Below are 23711 nucleotides of genomic sequence, written 5' to 3'. Positions count from 1 at the left end.
TCCAATAAAATCGACAAAATTACGGCTAGAAGAATATAAATAATAAAAAAAAATAGAACGTTAGAAGATTCTGCAGTCTGGCTTCTTTATTCATCACAATTGCTACATCAAATTTATTAAACAAATGCTTTATTTCGTCTAGATGCGCAATATTTATAGCAGTTATATCTTGAACAGAAAGGAAAGAAGAATGATAAAACAGAAAAAAATAGTTCTTTCAAAATTTTTAATTATTATTTGTAAAGCAGCTTTTGAATTCTCCATTCACATTTCGCAATGCGTAAAAATGCTAACATAAGATGAACTCACAATTAATTATTCGGAGAAATAACAGAAATGAAGCACTTTTATAGCAAAATATTGCTCTTAATTAGGAAATACTGACTTTTGTTTTAGAGCAAATAATAATGAGTGAATTTTAGTGTTCATTCAATTTTTTATATCAAATGGATTTATATAAAAGGAAAGAGATATTTTTAAACGAATAAATGGAATAATAAGGGTTGTTGAAATTATAGTATTAACATCATTATATAATACGATGGAATTGCAGAAACTAAAATATTTCAATGTTTTTATTAAAGAATTCTACTTCTTGTAAACTTAGGAATATATAATACGAAAGCTACAACAACATGCTTTATTATGAAAATAATAATAATAAAAAGAAATAAAATGCAATTCAAATATTTTTATGCTACACCGAAAACTAAACAAAATTCATTGAACATTTCAGTAGTGTGTTTTAAACATTTACTTTGCCTTATATCTTTTATTCCATTGCTCATAAAATAAGAGACGTTTTAATAGTTTTATCTCCAACCCCATTCTTTTATGCCTATCTAGAAAAAAATTGATGCGAATATATTTAATAAGCCAAAATGCTGCATCAAATTAATTTTGGAAATATAGAATTGAAAAAGAAATGAAACTCTCAGATTTTGTTGGTTGTTTATCATTCATGAATTCTGAAATTTGAATTGATGGGAATGGTGCTAAATTGAGAAAAAACGTGCATGGGGCTACATTGTTTTCTATTTGTATTGATGTATTCATCAATTTTGAGTAAGCAATATCCTCTTCAAAAATGATAAATTACTTCTTAAATCATAAGGATAACTGTACGGAGCCTACCCCCCTTTTATTTCAGTGTCAGAGGTAGTCTGAATGACCTAGTTGTTTAGAAAATAAAAACAGGCACTGTGGTGAAGGCAATATAGCTGCCCATTACAACTCGATTTATGCGTTCCTCCCTGATACAAATGCAAGATGCGTCATCGGAGTAGAGATAACAAGTCCCTTACCATTTTTACTCTCACTAGAGAAGCGAGAACTAACTACCATTCTGGAAACCTCCCATCCCTATAACTGAGTGCCCCCCTGGGGGGCTATTTATCTTCCTATTCCTTTTCTTTCCTTTTTCTTTTTTCCCTCTCCCTTGTGACCCTTGTCTTCCTCTTGTTCCATAATCTTATGTTAGTTTTTTATGCTATCTTAACTAACTCAATTAAATTTTTCTTGATGTCCACTTGGACAGAACGAAGCTCTCTTATGGTTTCTATATAATTATAAATTTGCGAATCCGTTATCTGAATTGTATATTTCAAATAATCGAAAAACAAGGAAATTTATGTATGCCCCCATAAAAAGCTGGAATCCCGGTTTTATTCGTAATTACCAGCAAAAATGTGCCAAAACTACTAATTACTAGTAAAACTACTATTACTAGTAATTAAGCGTCAAAATGGATTTCGGCTATTTACCTAAAATAGGAATCATTTCCCTTCTGTTATTTTCTTTGCTGCTCATCAAATGAAAAAAGTTCATCGCTATTGATTATTAATACAATTATTTTCCCATCTGCTGAATGACAATCTTAATGCAGACATAAACTTCCTTTTTTTCAAAAAAAAAAAAAAAAATGTTTTTTTAATTTTAAATAATATGAAGTCCTAAAAATTATAATGTGAATTCCTTTTCTTTCCGAATTATAAAAGTTGTAAGGAAAATGTCCATTATACATAATTTGTTTTCCAGTGGTGAAACTGACTCATCATAATATAAAAGAACAGTCATGTGACAATTTTAATAACTTTTAAACAAAAAAATTTTTTTTTGAGAGAACTGTAAATCAATTCTAAGAAAAGAAACTAGCCATCAAATTTATCCGTAATATCTAACACCTTAAAAAACATTTAAAAATTATATAAACTTACATTTACTGTTTTATTTGTAAGCATCTGATCACCATGTAGATTGCTCAAGGTCAAAGCTGGATTTAGGCTGTGAAACAACATCTATAGAAAAAGTATTGATTTTCCGCAATAATGCATTACGTTTAATTTTATTAATTCTTTTATGAATAATTATTTTAAAATGTATTTCAAGCTAAATCCAATATTTATAATTACTAATGAAATGAAATTGATTGACATTTGAACAGCTGAAAGGCGTTCTTTTATCGTGAAGTATTAAAAACTAGGCGTGAAATACTTGTTGCTTTTTGTTTTGATGCATAATAACATTTCTTGAAAATGAGATTACAACATGTTGAAATCCTTGCCTTAAATAATCTTTTTAGTCTCAACCACGCCCTCCATTAACTTTTCTTAGACAAATGACTCGATCGAGATCGTAATTGGCTGTTAAATCACAGTCTGAACAATGTTTTCACAACCGTATCAAATGAAATGTCAAAACTTTTCTATGAATGAATGTACTACTAGATTTTTAATTTTCTTCCAAAAGAATTAAAAAGGTTACTAATTTGTTAAAACATGAAAACAACTTTTACATCCTGAGATGGGAAATTTTTTTTTACACAAATTGAACTTTATAGCTTACAAGATATAAAGCATTTGAATAAAGCGTTTCCTTAATGAGGAATGCAATTCTTACACAGTCAGAAAGATTGTGACCTACAAAACAACCAAGTAAAAATGTAGGAAGTAATTTCCATTACTATTGTTTGATATCAATCCGAAAACTGAATTGTAAAAGTTGTTTTCTGAAACTCCTATACTTTTCTGTAGAATTAAATTTGTAGATTTGTATTTTGGAAATGATGATTACAAAATGTGATTCTTCTGATGGTTATAAAATATTTTTGCACAGAAATGAATGCAAAGTGGAACAGTTCTAAAATGTCTGAGAGAAATCAGAACTGAATGGAATGCATTTTATAAACAGAAATATGTTAAAAATTTTTATTTTTTTAGAAATGGATGTTTTATAATAAACTTTACTTGAATAAGATATGAACAATAAGTGGTAGTAATAATGATTGTAATAAGAGAATCAAATTTCATTGGAAGTAAGGATGGAATATATCAAAATAACAATTACTTCTTGTGATGATAGGCTGTTTCAGAAGCCTTTCCTTTCCAGTAGTATATACATGTCTCATTAACATGTCGAATGATTGTCATTTCGAATTAATTCGGTAGCGAAAAGTTTAAAATTAATACGTTATGCCATCTCAAGTAAGAGGATGGAAAGCTGCTGTATAAGCAAACTCTTTTCTAACTACCTTTGGTGGAATATTACTGCTGGTATGACTAATTAATAGCTCATCATCAATACCAAGACTTACTTCCAAGTGAGGTGTGATGCAAGAGTCCCTGTTTTATTTTCCATAATTCAAGATAAATGTTTTTTTTTTTTTACTGTGCATCATTACTCTAGACATTTTGGTTGTCGCAGTGACTATTTATACATATATCATATTTTTGTCCAATCAAAGAAATTAGACTTTTAATGTTTCCAATCGCGACAAGATGACCAAGATAAGTTGACAACCTCCTTACTTTACCTCAAATTCTTTTTACTGCTTTCTATTAGGGGTATATTTGCAAATTCTAAAAATTATTTTTCTGCGACTTTCTTGATATACATGATCCACAAACTATTTCATACTAATACCATACATCGACCTAAAGATATTTTAACAATCTAACCATTGGAAGATAAAACATGATGTACAACAGAAACATTCATATCCACAAAGACAAAAGGCTCAAGATGCAAAATAAAAGGAGTTATTACTAACAAACTGAATTTTTTTTCCTTTAAAAAAACGAAACGAAAAAAAAAAAAAAAAAAAAAAACTAAGAAGTCCGACACTTACGATATCAGCTGAAATTTCCAAACAAAGTTACACTGCAGTTCCTGCATGATGTGAGACCTATTTTGATCATCCATCCAAAAATTAGAATAGAATATTGCAAAAGCTACATATGGCGGCTATAAAGGAGTTCAAAGTTATAAGGAGGGAAATTTGTTTTTAATTTTTTATAATAAAAACTTATTTCGAGTTATATTAATTTATTATTAGCTAGAGTTTTAAACACAATACCTATTTAGTCACATGCGATTTAAAACAAAAAATGTGTAATTAATTAGTATATTGTCTTATATTTTCCAAGAATAAATTTGCATTCAACCTTCATAAGAATAATTGTTTTGTCCCAGTACCGAGGCAAGACGACACTTTTGCATTATCTTTTTAAAACATCAAAATAATGTTGTTTATATTAATATAAAAATTTATCAAAATAAATACAGCAGAAGAAAAAACCATTCTAATAATATAAAGAAACAAAATTTACTTCAAAAACTGAATTCAACTTGATGATAAAAAAAATAATCAACATCACCTTGTCTCGGTCATTCCTACACATCCATTAACATAAATTCTAGTATATCACTAATAAAATTCTGAGTAATAAAAGTTTACTATTTAAAAAAAGAGCGAAACTATCCATACTTAGATAGTTTCAAATGCTAATGGAAAAAAAGCTATTTAAAATAAACTATAATTTCTGACTGAATATTAACCAAACAAGCATATATCACAAACAAAAAAAAAAAAAAAAATTCTGAAATGCATTTAACTCTGCAAATTGAACGCTAACCCACAATTCTCTTCTATTCTTAGTAGCATTTAACACAAAAATCGAAAGTTAAGTATTGTGTTTGATAGGTTTTATTATTTTTTTATAAAATAATATGTGGGGGGACTTGAATCAAATAATTGGATTTGAATTATGGGAATTCATAAAATTCAGCATTGGAGGTACAATTCTAATCTTGGAACCAACATCAAGGAATTATTATAAATATTCCTAAAACTACCTTTTACTATCCATATTGAAATACCTGTAGAATTATTGATATCAGCACTATACAGGGCATATCATTTTTCCTCCTTATCAATTTCCCTTCTTAAAATGCTTAAAATTCCGTAAATATTTTTTCGTTACTACTACTTAGATGAAGCGTAAATGATTTTGGGAAAAAAGTTACAAATACATTATCAGCAAGGTTCATCTTTATACTTTCTATAAATTCCTTATCATAAGCTGTAAAACATTTCCAGTGTTCACTTTTAGATTAAAAATATTTCAGCAGGATTCAAAACGCATGCTTCCCTTCAAGAATGTCAAGTAATCAACTAAATTCCCCTTGGCAAAACGCTAAAAATTCAAAAAATGTTTCCCGTTACCATTCATTACTGTCTAGAGGAAACGCAAATGATTTACGGTAGGAAAAGATACAAATATCTGCAATGAAGGGTTGTCTTTTATACTTTCTATAAATTCACTATCTCAAGTCCACACGCTGTAAAACATTTCAATGTTTACTTTTAGATTTAAAAAAAATGGTTCAGTAGGTATTCGAAACGCATGCTTCCCTTCAAACTGGTGATATATACGGCTTTACAAAAAGTAAAGGAAGGAAAAGGATGTAATCGTGCGTGTTGCCCGGAAAGCAGACTTAAATAGAAGCGACCGAAATTTCAAGCACGTTGCTGTAGTTATTGTTCCCATACAAAGCATTTGGGCGTTGCCTCTTTCCCATTTCCGATCCACAGTTTCATGCTCTGAAGATCGGGTTTCAACTTCTTTTGGCATTTACTAACCAACATCAGACAAGGACACTACTCCAAATGGGTTTTCTAAAAACCATGAGATATTTTATCACCACACCATGAGTTTAACTGCATTGTTTTGGGTGATGTAACCATCCTAACTATAGATTAGTTGAATGCTTGAACCGGTGGGTCGTTCATAAAATTGCCGTTTTTTTTTTTTTTTTTTTTTGCAGTGACTGAGCATGGGAATTGTTGGCCTCATTCCGCTTTGGGTCTGGGGATATTTTTTCTTCACTGTAAATTTCCACAAAGACACAAATGGATTTTTCTGTTGTGAAATTTTGAAAATTAAGTTGTCAGTCTGTGACGGACGCCAGACAGACGCTTCGTTGGAGCGTAAGGGAAACTATTTATTATGACTAACTGCACTTGATAGTGTGCATTGATATGCGATATGAATATCCTTTTTTCCTCTTTGAACCGCTACAGGAAAATTTTACTGAAAGGCGTGGTGAATAAATTGATGCGTGAAAGGTTGTTAAGGGGAGTAATTATCAATAAGGGTTGAATGAAACAAGATTTACAAGGCCATTAGCCTTTTTTGTATTGGACATTTAAGAAATTAGCTGTCTATTTGTAATACAGTAAATATGAACGCAGGTCAAGCTCTTTGTTATGTTTTGTTCGTCTTATAAACAGTGCATCTTTCAAAACACAAAAAATTGTGACCTCATAATGAATCAAAACGAACTTTTGCTCATTTCATAAGCAATATGAATTTTAAAGCACACTCATATAAGATAACATGATCATACAAAAGACTTATGTGGTGTATATACTTAAAAAGGTATATTTTAAAGGAATTTTAAGTACATTGTAGTTTTTCTGACAGAGAATACGATAGTTATTCCAAGTTAGTTTTCTTTCTGTTAATAGGAGCAGTAAATATTTAGACTAATTACGGGCAGAGTAAAATTCTGATATTGTAAAAAATTAAACAATATCGGCAGGTAAAGAAAACTTTTAACGGTCTCGTAAATTAAGTACAATTAAGTGAATTATCAAACTTTAGTGCATATTAATTGCTGTACATTTATGAAAACAATGCTATTGAATCTTAAATAATAATCTTATACATTCAAGAGAAAAAACTTACTTACTTACAAAAATCTTCAAGGGAAAAATCTCTTTGATTATTTAGAAAATACTTTCTAAATTGTTCCTCTGTATACAGATTTAATGAAAGACAGAGCACGAAGAAAAATTTTCAAATTAAGAGCTAATAATAAACATATCATATTATTTATTTATTATAAAAGAAAAATGCAATTGATTTTTTTCAAATTTTTTTTCCGTTTGAAAGAATTTAATTATCTGTGACATGGATATTACATAAGTTTATATATGCGGAATTTCGATTCGCACATGAACAAGGCAGAATTTTACTCAAAAATGCCTTTTAAGTAATGCGTTTCATAATTTAATGATGCGATCATTTTTATCAATTTCATATTTTCACAGAATGAATATATGCCAAAAAAAAATCCAGTTGAAGCATGCAACATTTCCATCCTTTCTTAAACCATCTATATCATCGTTAAAAATGCTCTCGCGTAACTAGGTCATCGGATTTGACCTGTTACCTTGTAGTGGACGTGCAGCTTTCCTCCACAAGCATCTAGTAATGTACAGGTTGTTATGATTATTTGAACTCGGGCTTTTTTGACACCAAATGATTTTCCCCAATTATTTATTTTTATGTCATAACTACATTTAAAATGAAATCTTATAAATGCTCCTTCGGCTGCGTAGTAAATATATTTATTAGGCTACTAAAAAGCGCATCAAATTGATCTAATTCAACTTGCAACTAAATGTGAGTTGTTTTGACACCTAATGGCTTAGTTTAGGTGTTCCTTTTGAAATTGTGGCAGCAGACCATTTAATATATATATATATATATATATATATATATATATATATATATATATATATATATATATATATATATATATATATATATATATATATATATATATATATATATATATAGGAGGGAAGGCAACGACCAGCATTAATATGTAAAATATCAATTCTCAAATGTTATGGGAAAAACGAACTTTGTTTATTTTGACATAAAATTGAGAGGTAAGAAGAGGGAGATATTGAAATCTGGAATCAAAAAATTCAAGGGGAAGTTTGATTTATCCATAGAAGATTTTACTTCCATTACTTCGTATAAAATTGTGTCTCATAAGCCATTGCCAAAAGAAGGAGAATGTTTCCAGTATTTTTATGAATCACACCCGGGTTTATAGAAAGCACAGCTGAAAGAAGTGGCTCTTATAGGGATTTGACATCAGTAAATTGATGAGAAACATGAGACATGAGTAAATTGAGGAGTTCGATACGGAGAAAGTAAAAGGAAATTCTGGAAAACCCTTCAAGATGATAGTAACTAAATTTCTAGGGAACCAAGTAGACTCACACTGCAGATCTACAGTAGAAGTTGGCAAATTTCAACACAGTAGGATGTAATATGAACTCATACGTTCATTTTCCGCATTTGCACCTAGGCAATTATTATGAAAATTTCGGTACAACCAGCGTAGAGCCAGCTGAAAGATTCTGCTAAGTACATATAGGAAATGCAAGGCGATATGAGATAAGGAGTGAATGCCAACTATTGTTAAATGTTGAAAAGTGACGATCCCCTGTAAAATCACTAGAGGAAAAACGAAATTTCCAGAAAAATAAAAATTGCCGTTAGAATTAATTATAACCTTTTTCATTAATTCATTTATCATTTAAATTGTAACACTGCAAGGATATAAATGCAATGCATTTATTTATGGTATGTTAAAATAAAAATGCTAAAATATTTTGATTTGAGTTATTTATCCCAAAATATTAATTCATTTTTGGAAAAAAACTCACGTGTTTTTTTTAAAAAAAAATCCTTTTTGGAATCAGCACTAATCAAACTTATTTTAATCTTTTTGCACATCTGAGTTGTTATTATAAAAAAAAAGAGATTTTTAAAACCTGAATTGTAACAATAAAATTCCTTTTCACATAAGAATATAATTAAAACATACAACGAGAAAGGGAAGAAGAATATTTTAAGAAAATATTGAAGACGAGCAATAATTAAATGATGAAGCGGTAAACAAAGCGATATCAAAGTTAAATTTATAATACAATATTCATAAAAAATGCAAGTGATGTGTTTTCAAAGGTCGTAACTGTATGTTTTTCCCCTTTATTAATTGACGTAATCTGGAGTCAACTGCTTCAGTGAGAGAGTATGTGTATATTTAGTTAATAAGAAGGAAGTGAAATTAAGGTTAAATTCGTTATCGAATCCCCACTTTAATTTTTTTACATTAATGTCTCGTAACGTAACTTAATGTAAGAACTTGAAGGTCATTTTAGGATTGTTCTCATAATACTTAGCCGTGTTCAGATGAGCTGGAAATCTTTTGATCCTCAACGTCAGAATTATGTGCAAAAGGCCCATAAGCATGATGAAACTAAGACTGATATTTGGGTTTGAACCCTGAACCCTACGATACCAAATTAGTAGAGTAATGAAAACTGAATAATTGCCTTTTAAACGATAAATATTGTCATAGAATTGGAAATATAAATCTATAGTTGAATGTAGCTTATTTGAGTTTTAAATCAGTCAGTTTGTTACTAGAATGAGACAGCAGTTTTCAGTATTGCAGGGTCTCGATCTGAACTTCCCCATAGCATTAATGAATTTCTGGAATATAAATAGCTAAAATCAAAATTCAGTTTGTAATTATATGTATTTATCTACTTTAAAAACCACGACCGGGATCTTACTACCAGATCGAGGTCACAGAGGTTTTCCCGAATCCTCAAATAGTTCATATAAAATTAAAATTTCATAAATTACAGATTCGTAGGAACGAGAAAGCACGTGTATTAAAAAATGTTTACTTTTTTTTTCTCAGAATCGAAATATATCTTTATCAAAATTGCTTTTAACTGAATTGCTTTAAAGGAGAAGAAATCATCGTGTTTTCAGCCATTAACCTCGGTAAGGGCAAAGGAGAGTGTTTTAGATTGAAAAAGAAGAATTGAGGGTAACATCCGATCAGCGTTCCTAGACACAGCCTAAGGAGGAAGAAGATGCAATCCGGTTTTTCTTTTGCAAGACTGAGTCGTCAGGTGGAACATCTCCCCCTCGGCCCTGCTTTCGGTTTTGAACCACAGTTTGACTTTTATCGAGAGAGTTGCTGCTTAGAAAACCATGACTACATATTTTTAGAAAGATAATGATACATGTTAAGATAAAACGAAAGATGAATATCACTACGTCTAGATAAAAGGTTTTATTACCTTGTTCACGACTATGAGACGATATATCAATTAAATTCACGGAACTAGTCAATGATCCGATCCATTTTATTCACAACCATACAGCAAAAACACATTAAGCAGATGAAGATAATTTTTATCATTTCATCTGAAAAGATAAAGTGAGTGTGTTTTCGCGAAGCTTTTTGATTTGGATTTTTTTATGGAATATTATGGATGAGATAATGCTGCAGCAAATGATATAAGTGATTTTATTGACGTTATTACCATTAATTCTAGAATTTTATAAATGATACAGAAAACATTTCATAGTTGACATAGCAAAATGTCCTAGGTAAAAAGACTACACTTACACCACACATGAAATTTTGATATAGCAGATGGAATAATTAACGATATATAGCATTTTGTCTTTAATCTTTAAAAGAAGTTCTATCCGATAACATTCGGCAATTTGAGAACGGAACGTAGTGTTTCCATCTATATAAATGCTCGGCATCATTGAATTTTTTTATAAATTTGACATCCAACATTTTGATATAACAGTGGTGATAATTTACCCTACAATTTCCGAGAAGTCATACAACTAAGTTCTGAATATCTTAACTATTAACAGTTGTTAGTTTGGTTATTTATATTATCACATCGTTTCGTTAATAGCTTTTTATAGCCTTGAGATATAAGAATGCTAGCAAATAATCTTAAATAATTTTTTTTAACTTTCTGGATTTAAAAAAAATGATATTAAGAAATTAACTTACATTTTTTGAACCTATTTTACCTTTATGACTTCTTCAGAAATTTATTCCAGTTTCAATATTTGTGATCGGAAATTTGCTTTGGAATTTTTATGCTAAAAAGAGCTATACATCTTTTACACGCTGATGATGTAAAGTATAATTATGTTTAAAAAAGCTTTATGAACAAATTCTGTAAAGATATTTGCAAAAATGTCAAAAACCTGGAAAAAATTCCATGTTAAAAGGTATAGTTCTTAATAAGATTTTTTTCCCAATAACATAGAAAATAATTGTATTATTAATATCCTTCAGTTTACGCTGTGTTATTTCGTATAATTATAATTTAAACGCTATTTGATTTGATCCAGAGAAAGTAACAAAAAAAATTTTTCACGAATCACCAATTCTATTAATTACAATTTTTTATTTAATTTTAATTTAATTACTTAGATTGTGAAAAAAAATAAGCTCTTCCTTGTGGAACAAAAAAATTAAACTAAGCAATTATTTAAGTTCAAATTATTTTATTTACTTGATTCTTAGTTATTTCTTTAACCAAAATAATTACCATTCTTTTGAGAAATCATCCGATTAAAAGCATAATAATTACAGGCTTTCGTAGAAAAAACTCTTAAATCCGTTTCCTCATAGTTTCACTTCCGCCTCATTAATTTTTAAAACTAAATGAAAATTATCAGCAGATAATTTTTAAATAGAGTGATAGCCAGAAATTAAAATATTTAATTTCGTTATCTTGCCTTCCTGTAGAAGTCAGCCACCTGTCGCATATTCATTCATCTGTTTCAAAAGTCATTGATATTTTTTTTGACAATGTCATTATTATTGTAATTATTCTCATGCAATTTTTTCCTATATAAATAATTATATAAAAAAGGAAAAACATAAGTTAGGACGAAAAGAAAATTTCCAATGAATTGAATTGAATATGTGATTATAATTACAGCGTACAGACAAGTTATCTCAAGAAAGTTTTACTGTCCAGATACAAAACATTTTGCTAAAACTTTTTAGTTTCGTATCAATGAATAAAATTTTATTTCATTATATTAAGAGAGAAACAAAAATAAAGCAGAGGAAAAGTCTTTAAGATTATAAGTAATAATAAATTGTATAAAATGAAATTATTTAAAAATGTATAGAGTACATATATATAGAAGAAATCCTTAAGATTGTGAGAAATAACAAAATAAATAAAATACCTAGTGATAAATAGTGTTGTAAGAAACTCTGAGAGAAAATAACATTAATAACATGAAAACGATGACATGAAAAAATAACATGAAAACGATAATTTAGATTTCCCTTCATTAATAATAAAAATATATCAATACCACTAATTACTCATTTTTAAGACAATTCTCTGTATTAAAGTAGGCACGCTTTTCAACGGATAGTGCTTCAGAATAAATTTGTAATTTACAAACTGAAATGCAATATTGTAATCCCTTTTTTAATATTAATTTGAATAAAATTCAATTACAACAAATATTTATACTGAGTAATGAAGTGAGAGTACTAAAAATGGCCTTCCCCAAAAATCTCGACATATTGACAAAGAATGAGAAAATAAAAACATAAAGGCTAGAAAAATGTAAATACTTATTTTCAAACATAGGATTTTTTTTAATCATAGATGAAAGACATTATTTCTCAATTCTATTACAGTGGGTGTCGTGAAGTTGCAAAAGTGGCAACCAAAAAAAGAAAATGATTTGAAAAAATAGATCATCTGTTACATCTAGCCAAAATAAAAGTTATAAAACACATGACATTCGAAATTTTTCTTCACTGTCTTTTCAGTATGAAATTTATGATAGAAAGAAGGTCAAAAGGACTTAAAATCTATTTTAAAAAACTTTTTTTTAATGGAGAGGACAACATTTGTATCTAACGGTATATTTGAAACGCATGTGTTTGTTCCTGGAAATTAGTTCGAATTTATATTTAAATAAAAATTGAGATGACATCGATGAAAATCGAAACGCTACTGTCAATGATGAAACTACCTGTTATGTGCCTATAGGAAATGAACATTTCTACATTTCCAGCAATGAAAAATATCGCATTCACAGGCGAGATTCTCTTTGATAAACAGATTTATTTACACATGTGTGTAGTTACCATGTCCTCAAATTTGATGATGTCAGTTTTTTATATACAACGGATAGTTACTTGAAATACTTGATAAACGTTGTCAGTACATAAACGTTAATTGAATCCTTGTATCATTACAACTGCATCGATTCATATCGTTTCAAATTTTAGGTGAAAAAACTCTTATTCCTGTAAGAAAAGAGAACATTTTGGCCTGCTTAGGGACTTTTAACAAGGAACAGCTTACTCATATAGTTTTATACCTATCAATTAGTAAATATCTTTAATTAAAAAATTATTTTTACTGTTATGATCTTCTCAATACAGGCAAAATGAGGAACATGAATTCACTTTTAAAATAAACTAATAATTAAATTCAAGCTGAATTACCAATTAACAGTATTTTCGATTGCACAAATAGGAATTAAGTTACTCATTTACCTTTAAAAAAGCCACAATAATAATTAACATAATGGAAGACAAAAAAGTTGAACTTGTATTATCATTATTATAATAATTTAAGAAAAGTTTTAGCTTTTCTCAGTAAATCCCATATTGATAAAAACAGATAAACTGAGATATGATGCATTATATTAATTCAAACAAAATAAGAAGATTTTGTAGCATAATAATGTTCTTATTTTGATTTAAAAATTAACTGATACAGCTGTCTGATCTTTATTTCATATAATAAAATCAATTTTAAAACAATCACCGTCAGCTAACCCTGTAAAATCATTATACTAACTTTATTTTTATAAAGGTTGATTGATCTGAATAAATGTAACACGTGTAAATGGAAAATACAGAATCATGCCGAGGACATTTAAGTAATCACGGTTTATCGTGCTTTGAACGCTGATTTAGAAGAGCTGAATCATGGAATTGCTCACAATGGCGATGTTTTATTACTGACACAGGTTTCAAAAGAATAAAATAATATGTGAATAAAAAATTTATAAGATTTATAAGAATGTTCTAGAAAAATCAAATATTGTGCGAAACTTAAAATATTTCTTTAGAGTTACGTACGAATCTTATTTACTGCTTTAAATGAAAAATTAATGAAAACGACATAATTATCGTTTGCACAAACACTACCATAGAAAAAGGGCTCCTTGGTCATATAAGCAACTCTATTTATTTTAAAATTTTGATTTTCCCTTTTTCAAATTTTATGCCGTAAATACATTATAAAGGATAAAATCTGTTAGTAATTGATTCATTAATAATTTTAATCACTTCAACAAAAGTTCAAACACTTTAATATGGAAGATCATTTTTTATTTCGTGCAAGGATGATTCATTGCATTATTGTATTTTACAAATTTTTGAACAATAATAACAGTTGCTATAAAATGCACAAAGGAGAATTACTTAAAAAAATTTAAATTGCGTATTAACTATTAAAATAGCGACAATTCTTTTATTGAAATGATCTTGCCACATATAATTTAACGAATGAACCGAAAATTACATTACATATTTTAGCAATCTAAGTAATTTAAAACCATTTTAAAACAAACGTTGAACTTTGATATTTCTTTTACTTGTTTTGATGTTAGTGTCATTAATTTCATTAAAACAAAAAACCTCATTTAATTTATAATGCTTTCTAAGAAATAATTATAATTTTGATTAAAATAAAAATGAAATCTTCATTCTTTAAAATTAGAAATAAACTTTCGTAAGCTGTTTATTTTTCTTATTCACCCGCAAAGTTATTTTTGATCCATGTATTCGCTGGAATACATTTATAAAGTCACGCATGCTTTCGCAATAAGAATTTATATTATTATTAGTCACAAGTATGCATTCACGACCACACATTTAACAATCGAGACACAACGTCAGTCAGATATTGATCTACTCTTAATCATCCGTGTGGAAATTCCACAATATCTAATGAATACTAATGATCCTCTTTGTAGATCTTTTACTGAGAAGTGAAGCAATAGCTTTAGTAACAAAAAAATCATCTCTGTATAAATATTGGGCAAGAAAGTGCTATCAAAATAGCTTTCTATAAATTAAATCGTTTGCGACATCTATTTGCAATTGAAGTAATTTAATTGTTTAAAATAATGATTTATTCTATTTAAGGCAGGGATAATGCTTTAAAATTCACAAAAACTTGTAATGAATTCTAAATAGTGGCTTTATTTATATTCTTATCCGCGATGTAGAGAAAAAAATATTACTTCTATTGAATCCAGAATGAATTGATGCAATGAATGTTTCGTTTTATAATGAATAAAGCGCGTGAAATCACAATCACACACTTGATAAATACATAATTTTAAAAACCTTATTATTTATTATATGGTTTTCAAGCAGAAGACTTTTGTTTTAAAAGTTTAAGAGCTATCGATGTGCTTACTTCTTTATAAAAATGCAAAATTTCTAGAAGTGAAATTTTTATTATAGGCATTGAGGTCTATTCCTTTTTGCCATTTAGTATTTGTCGACAGTCAAGTGTCTATAATAACAAAATTAATCTAAAATCTTCATTCCAATTTTGTGTTTCTTGTGAAAAAAAATAATGTTAATAAGCATTTTTAAATCATTAAGAAATTTTTGAAATAAGAGGAGATAAAGTTCAAAACTTAGCTACATATAATTAGAAAATTCTGAACTTCTGTCATTTGACTAAATTATGTTCCTAAAGATATAAATGATGCATGATAATTCTTTAACATGTAACTTAAAAAAAATTTAAAGATTATTCACACCGTTTAAATATCATAGAAGACACGCATGGCGAATTCTTAATTTTTGAGCAACTGATTGAAAATTCACTCTTGTAATGTATTTATAAATGCATGATAAATACATCATGTATTTATCTTTAAAATAAAACAAATTTCTAATCATTTCTTGGAATGCGAAAAGCTATCTACTATATTTCTAAAATTTAAAAATAGCGACTTCCTTTTAACCATAATTTAAATAAAATTACCTAGCTTTTTCTAGTGCAAATATGCTCTGAATGCTATCTAAAAGAAATTTCAAAGGATGTTTTGCAATGAATGTAAGGTGTGCAAGGTAGGTGTAGCACTTTTTTATGTTATTAAAGTATTAATAATTAAAAGTTTATTTTATAGAAGAAAGCGGCCATTATGAATTTCTTTCTGTTGCACGCCCGCATTTCTTTGTTTGTTAACCAAATAAATCAAAGTAAGTGTAAAATACTGCACTGTTATCTGTATATCCCATGTTGCTCTTGATCTTTGGTTCGAGAACAATAAAAGAGGAGGTTTTTCCATTTCCTGTCATTAATAGTCCGTGTATTCCCTGAAACTGTAATATAGCAGATTTCAGCTCTGAATGCGAACCGGACACTCATCTATTCAACCAGGTCACTCGCGTCCAGAAACGATGTAGGTTCTAACGTTCGTTCGAAATAGAGCTCGGTTCGAACGTTTTCGTATTCAAAGCGCAACAAGATGACCCTATTTAAGCAGTTGCCTCTAGGTATGAAAATAGATCTTTATCTAAAAAAGGAGTTGGTGATAATGCGGAACCACTATCCTTTTCTTTTCACCTGCACAGGAAAATGTAAGGTAATGAAATGAAGGACGGCGAGATTAAGGGGTTAATAAATTAGATCAAAATAATAATGTACAATTCATCGAAAACATTGTTAAGAGAAAGTATCCGCTATGAAAAATATGCCCTTCAAGAAAGAAAGGCAACGGAGTAAACTTGATGGTGTTAAAAAAGGTTAGTGGACTTGAATGTTGATGTTTCACAATCGAATGTAGAAAGAAAACAAATCTGAAAGCGGACATCATATAGACAGAACAAAGTTATATTTCTAATTCTGATGACATCCTTCGCAATCACACAACTTGAAAATTCTGCAGATACCTTTTACAGAGAAGCTACCCAAGTCATTTTTTCCAACAATGTGGACATAAATTTTTGTCTTATTGTGGTAAAACCCATCTGAAACGTTGTCAACCTTTTGCATTAAAAATATGTTCTTCTGCCTTGAATAATGTTAACTACGCAATCTTTTTCACAATTCTCAAGAAAAGGTTCTTATTCTAAAAAAATGTATTTCTACTGTTTTAATTTATTACTTCAATTCTTTATTCCTTACTTGACAAGTAAGAAGATAGCAGAAATACTGTTACCATCTTAACTACATAATATATACTTATGAAATGTTCTTGCAGCTCAACTGCTTTAAGTGACACACTAATACATATTTTATTACATGAAATAATAGTAGTTTGTTTGTCTGCCTCTTTTCTCGTGAGTTAAAGAGATTTCGAATTCTAAAAGCTCTAATATTTATTCTAATAAATTAAAAGTAGTAGTATTTCAATACAAAATTCTATAAAAAAAATACTTAAAAACGAAACAAAAGGGAAAATAACCATTTCAAGCTTACGATAGTTAACTATCCACACCTAAAGCAAAATCCAAGTTAATCCAAGTCCCAAATACAAATAATGCAAGTCTATCTGAAGATTATTAACACATAAGACATGATTTTAATGTCAGAAGTTCTTTTAAAGGCAACGAGAATGATATTTTACTATTTTATTTACGACTATTTCCCAGTCTATAGATGTTTACTTAGTTCAACAAGTGAAATCGACAACATTCCACACATATGATTTTTTCTTATGTGTTTAAAATAATTTTATTTACTTTACAACATATCACTTTTTTCTCTTCATGCTGGCGTTTTTACTGACTTCCGAATAGACTATTCCACTATAAAAGCTCATATATTTTTTTTTATTTATCATTTCATTATTTCAACAAAGAAAAAGCACTTACATCTTGTGCCCGAAGAATGTTCATGCATAATATGCCACCGGCATGTTAAATTTTCTAAACGACTTCTTACGTGTTTTCCTTTTGAGTTAAAAACAAGTCTGTGAGAATTCCCAAGCATTCATAAGGAAGTACTTTTCATTTCTTAGAACAACCCATGAATATTTCAAAAGACTTGTTTTAGTGAAAATATCGGAAGAATACATTATTTTAATGAATGCTTTATTTTAAATACTACATTGTGATATCCATATTTTCTCTTACAGGAAAACCGTCAGAATAATGGCAAGTACCATTTATAATATATTAATTTTCTGTTTTCAAAAATAAAGGGTTGAACGCAAGAAAAGCAATTTTATTAGGAAATCCGTTGATTTTAATTTTATTATTGGCTATGGAATCCATTTAGAATAGATTCCATTGTCGGAAATAAAACAGCCAAGACGTCTTATACGACCAACTGTTTGCCCAACATTTATATATTTAAAATAACTGGTAAAATCAAAGAATAAATCTTCCATTCACAAAAACTCTACCGAATTCGACAAGTTTTATTTCATATTAATGCTAACAATGCTATTAATGCAAGGACATGTGAATTTCATATCAAATGAACGGCGCCATTCTATCAACCATCATCCGTTTCCGAGAGGAATTTCAAAAGAATTATTTCACTGCCCATCGTCTGTTTGGAGAATCTTTGACAGAGTTCGCCAATTACAATCACTAAATAAAACAAATCTAATAAACCAAATTTGCCAGTTTTAATTTGGTATGAAGCTTATGACCATTCTTGATAAGTCAGATACTCATATTTTATTATTATCTTAGATTTATTTTATTGAAATTAAAATTTCATTTCATTTTACATTAGTATTTTTAGATAATATAATTTAAAGCAATGAAAACATATTTTTTGATCGCAGCGTTTTATTAATGCAAAAACTATTTTTCTGCTATTTTTTAGTGGTCTTTTCTTGTAACAGGTTTAATATTCAATAGCAATACAAAACCATCATTTATTATAAATTAGTTCAGCTTTCAGTTGTTTTTATTTTTAGGTGTTATAGCAACAATTTTAAAAAAAATTGATTAAAAGTTTATTTAAACGAACTTAAATTTAATATAAGATGACAACTTAAAGAAAAACTTTTTTTGCATATTACAAATGTGATATAAGTACCTATTATACTGTAGGTTTTTTTTTTTTTTTTGCAAGGAAAAATTTAAGAAAGTATTTTTTCATAAATATTTTCAACTAACAAGGGATCGAAGTATTTTATAATAGTTAAGGAAGCAAAAAAGCAGACAATTGCTTTTTGTAACTCAGAAGCGCGGATGTTTCTTCTGATTTATACATTCAATAAATTAACTTTCGTCTTACATAGAAACTTATTAAGCTTTAAAGCCAAAAACAACTGGTAACCCTTTCTGTGAATCCATGATTTTTTTCCCCTTCAGATAAAATTTACAACATCTTTAGGATTCTTAAGTCTATCAAATAATTTTGAGCTCATGAGTCGACGTCTGTTTAGTGGGATTTATGAGCACTCCTACCTCTGATTTCCACTAATTTAAGAGTATCATCGCCACATTACAACTAGTTTCGCGAATGTATTCCTTTTAAGTTATTATGCATTGTTCCGCCAATGACATAGCGAGATATACAGGAATTCTGAATTCTAAAAAGACTTGTTCAGATGTCAATGAACTCATTGTTGGAATAAGAGAATAAAAAAATTTAAAAAGTGAATAAAATATTTCGGATTAATTTTTTCAGATTATTCACATTAAAAAAATTGATAACCTCGTGTGCTCTGTCATAAAAATCGCTGTTTTCGATAAAACGAACATCTGATTTGATTGAATAAAAAACCTTTTTATTTTGAACATTCAAAAAATTTCGAACCGAAGTTCACATTCGCAAGTTTTCAAACTAAGAAAAGTGAAAAAAAAAAAAAAAAAAAAAAAAAAAGTTCGATCACAAATTTTTGATTAAAAAAAATAGTTTGTATACACAATAAATAAGCTAAATACGTTTATGCCTCAATATATTGATTCTTTATGCATTCGCAATAGTAAAAATCCTAAAACTCTGAAAATACCACTAGTCAATTCTTTCGTTAAGGTTTTAAAATTTATTTCACCTGTATAGATAGGACAAAAACCAGCTGACAGGAAAGGTTATACCCCACCCTCCCTCCAAATTACACCGGTTTTCGTCTGCTTTCAACATGTCACGTATCATATCGTTAACAGCTGCCACTTCCGCACGTAACAGTACATTTGTAAAATACTAGTTATTTCATATTCAAATGAAAATATTCGATACTATCAAAGTAATTATTTATTAATTTTGGTAAATAATGAAAATAAAACTGTTGAATATAAGAGCACATTCAAAATGCTATATTTTTATTAAAGGGGAATTTTTAAGTTATTTTATGATTTCATAAACAGTAAAATTTTACTTTTCGTTTATTTTTAATATTTATGGTACTTTAAGAGAAGTATTTAGTTATAAATGATCTACAATATCATAATTAAAACTTGAAATTTAGAAGATGATTTTTTCAAAAAACAAAATGGATCAAGTAAATTATCATCCAAAGAATAAAATAAAGCTTTGTACGAACAAAAAATTGGAAATCTAATTCAAACCTGAGATAATAAAATGAAACTATCTTAATAACATAATTATAGAAAAAAGGTTGAACGCACTATGTGTAATAAGTAGAAAAAAGTCATTTTAAACACTTTAACATATCAGATATTTAAAAAACGAAATCTTATAATAATAAAAGATTTTCATATAAATATTTACTTAAATACACATTTTTTATAATGAAACCTATTTCTAAGAATAGTTAACGATAATTCTAAGCAGATACAAAATAAATATGCAAATGAATTTACTTTAAAAATATTTTTTCAAAAAAAAATATGAAAACTAATATATACAGAATTCGTACATTTACTCACATTTCTGAAATAATTGAAACAAACACAAGCTTTGAATTGCTAACATAAATTTAATCATCATTTGATAGTTGTAGTTAAATTATACCAGCATTCTATTAATGATAATTATAATTCATAAGAAATATTTTTTTTTAAATTCAAATCCTTAAAATTATTGTATTTTACTTTCCAAATATTACACATAGTAGTTATCTTGCAATAAATTACAATTTAAATTATTTGTACTGAGTTTTTGTCATTTTGTTTTAATTGACTTTCTTTTCCAGATCTTTTAAAAGAAACATTAGAAAACAAGAAACAAAATATTTTTCTAACAGCACTAAATGATAACAGCTCATGCTAACAAAATTGTTTTGATTAGCTGCAATGTACAATTACTCTGGTTAAAGTCAAGGATTTCAAAAATAAACAAACAAACAAACAGACAAAAAACGTTAAAAAAACTGAGAACAGTGAAAATTTTTCTAAGTGATAGTTTTATTATCAAAAGACTGTTAAGATATCATTACTAACTTTCACTTTTTCTTGCATTTGAAAAATCTATATCCCTATTAATAATTAAATTATAAATTATGATACACTAATAATAAACAAATCTTTACAAGAAACAAATCCCATATTGGTCTCACATTTAAATTTCCTTAACGGATTTCAGTTAAAGTTTTTATTTGTTTTAGTTTATTTTTTTGATGAAATTTTCTGACATTTGAACTAAGAAAGAAATTCTTTTAAAAAATATTACAGAACTTTATAAAAAATAGTGTAGAGAAATAATGGCTCAGTTTTTATTATCAAGAAAAACTTCATAAAATGTTTGGCTGATAGATTCCAAGTCACATATTGATTTATGTTTAAAGTATCCTTTGTCCTCCAATCCTTTCTGAATTCTCCTAACTCTAAAGAAGACAGATGCAACTAAAACCAACTGAAAAAGCGTCGGACGCTTTTATTGCCGATAACTGATGAAAATACATTTTTTAATAAATAAGACGTATGAAATTTCGGAATAATTGCAACCAAGCTCAGGAATTCAACAGAAATTTATATATCTGAACTCTTTCTCATGTATTAATCAATGCATTAAAAATATTATCAAGAAAGATTATGCATCCTAAATTTCCACTTTTCATCTAGACAAAAGGCTAACTTTATTTAGACAGAGTCATCCCACAAGTTGATCTAACGATTTTGTATTTAAAAGGTGTAATGAAATAAATAAAAATAAATGAATGATAAGAAATAAAACCAATATAACTTTGAAATCAATTTTTCGAAAGTAGACAATCATTTCAGGAAAACATCATTTCAATATTTTACACATGAAGATAAATTATAAGAAAATACTTACATCAGACACTGGGAAATCATAGCATTCTGAAATTTTCTGATACAACTCCTTAATATTTGTGAAACCCGATATTATTCCAGTAGGGCTTCCCTGGGCTTGTTGACAGTGAAAAACTAATTTCGGCTTATGAACCGGAAGTTCTCGCACTTGGTCAGGAGTTGCTGGACTAACCTGTCCATTCTGGTATAAGTTATTCGGAGTGTTTGATCTCTCTGGAGTTCCAGGAGAATTTGGAGCCGAGGAACCATTCCCATTTGTGTGGTTATTTCTGAAATCTTCCTTCTTCTTCTTTGCACTGAATAGAGGCATCATGTAATTAGACTAGACTGCACTATTAACGACAAAAATGAACTTCCAAGTCGTCGACAAGTTAAGTCAATTTTTCTAAAACTCGTAAAAAAGTAGGAAGATTTTTACATTTTTTAAAAAAATTAGTTCGATTGTTGACAGCAAATGTTAATCCAGGAAAAGAATCCAAACTCCAGCGGGTAAAGATGTGCAAAGGTCAGATTATGAAGTTTTTTTCTTCTTCTGCCTAAGAACTGGAAATCGTTTGCTAGTTTAGTGTTTGCTAATTCACTGAGCAAGGGATTCTAGTAGACAAACTTGATGAAAGGACACACCTCACAACTACGTCGCTAACATTTCATACCTCTCAGGAATGCAAATAGAAAAAATTGAGACGCGATAAGAATGTTTGGCTGCTGACGTTGCGATTAATCTTAAAACAGCTTGAGAGAAATACAATAAAGTAGAGAAGCGACCATCGCGATTGCGCGGCGCGGCGACTAAACGGTGCGGCCGTGAGAAGTAGGAAAACCGAAAAATGCTGCTCCAACGTCAAAACGTTTGGTGCCGCAAAAAACTTCTCGTACAGAAAACCGACGGATGCATGTGCGGTCAACTCACTCAACGGTCCGTAAAGAGCAACCACCTGATGTGTGGAGGGGAATGGAGAGGCGAATTCGAAGGAGGTTTCTGATTGGCTGCTCAAATCCACAGGTGACATTTGAGTTGCGCAAGAGCTTTTTCATCTTTTGGCTTGACTATGAAGTGAGGGGAAAACGTTAGTCATAGTTTTCAACTGAGAAACATTGGTATCTATCTCGAATCGTGCAATAAAAAGTCGGAACTGAGCTGTGTGAATTCCGTTTGGGTCAATCCAAGCGATTCCAGGTACATTTACCTATACAATAGATGTGCATGCTTCTCTGCGAAATATCGATTGCAGGAACGGAATCTATTGAAACTTTTTACAGAAGAGAATTCACTGTTACATATTTCCCATAAATAGATACACATTTTTATATATTAATAGGTCAGATTTCCTTAAAACATAAATAAGCATTGAAAACAGTACTCAATAATACATCAGAAAGAAAATAAATTCTAAAGCAATTTCTTTTATCCGATCTTCAGCAGTTTTGGCATAAATCTAAAATATTGCATCAGCATTTTGCATAAAGTTTAAATATTTCTACAAAATTTTAAACTAAAAATTACAAGTACATTA

The 23711-nt window shown here is 28.8% G+C and overlaps 1 protein-coding gene across 1 annotated transcript in view; it reads right to left on the bottom strand.

The window, feature by feature from the left end:
• Positions 1–23089, bottom strand: part of LOC129960255 (PDZ domain-containing protein GIPC1-like) — a 71815-nt gene extending 48726 nt beyond the window's left edge. The window contains exon 1 of the mRNA XM_056073533.1: positions 22199–23089. Coding sequence (XP_055929508.1) covers positions 22199–22510 — 312 coding nt within the window. The 5' untranslated portion in view covers positions 22511–23089. The remainder of the gene's footprint in view (positions 1–22198) is intronic.
• Positions 23090–23711: the final 622 nt, after the last annotated feature.

This window comes from Argiope bruennichi, chromosome X2 (assembly GCF_947563725.1).
Source record: "Argiope bruennichi chromosome X2, qqArgBrue1.1, whole genome shotgun sequence".
NCBI lineage: Eukaryota > Metazoa > Arthropoda > Arachnida > Araneae > Araneidae > Argiope > Argiope bruennichi.
Note: the sequence above shows the minus strand (reverse complement) of the source record. Positions and strands in the feature narration are given on the sequence as shown.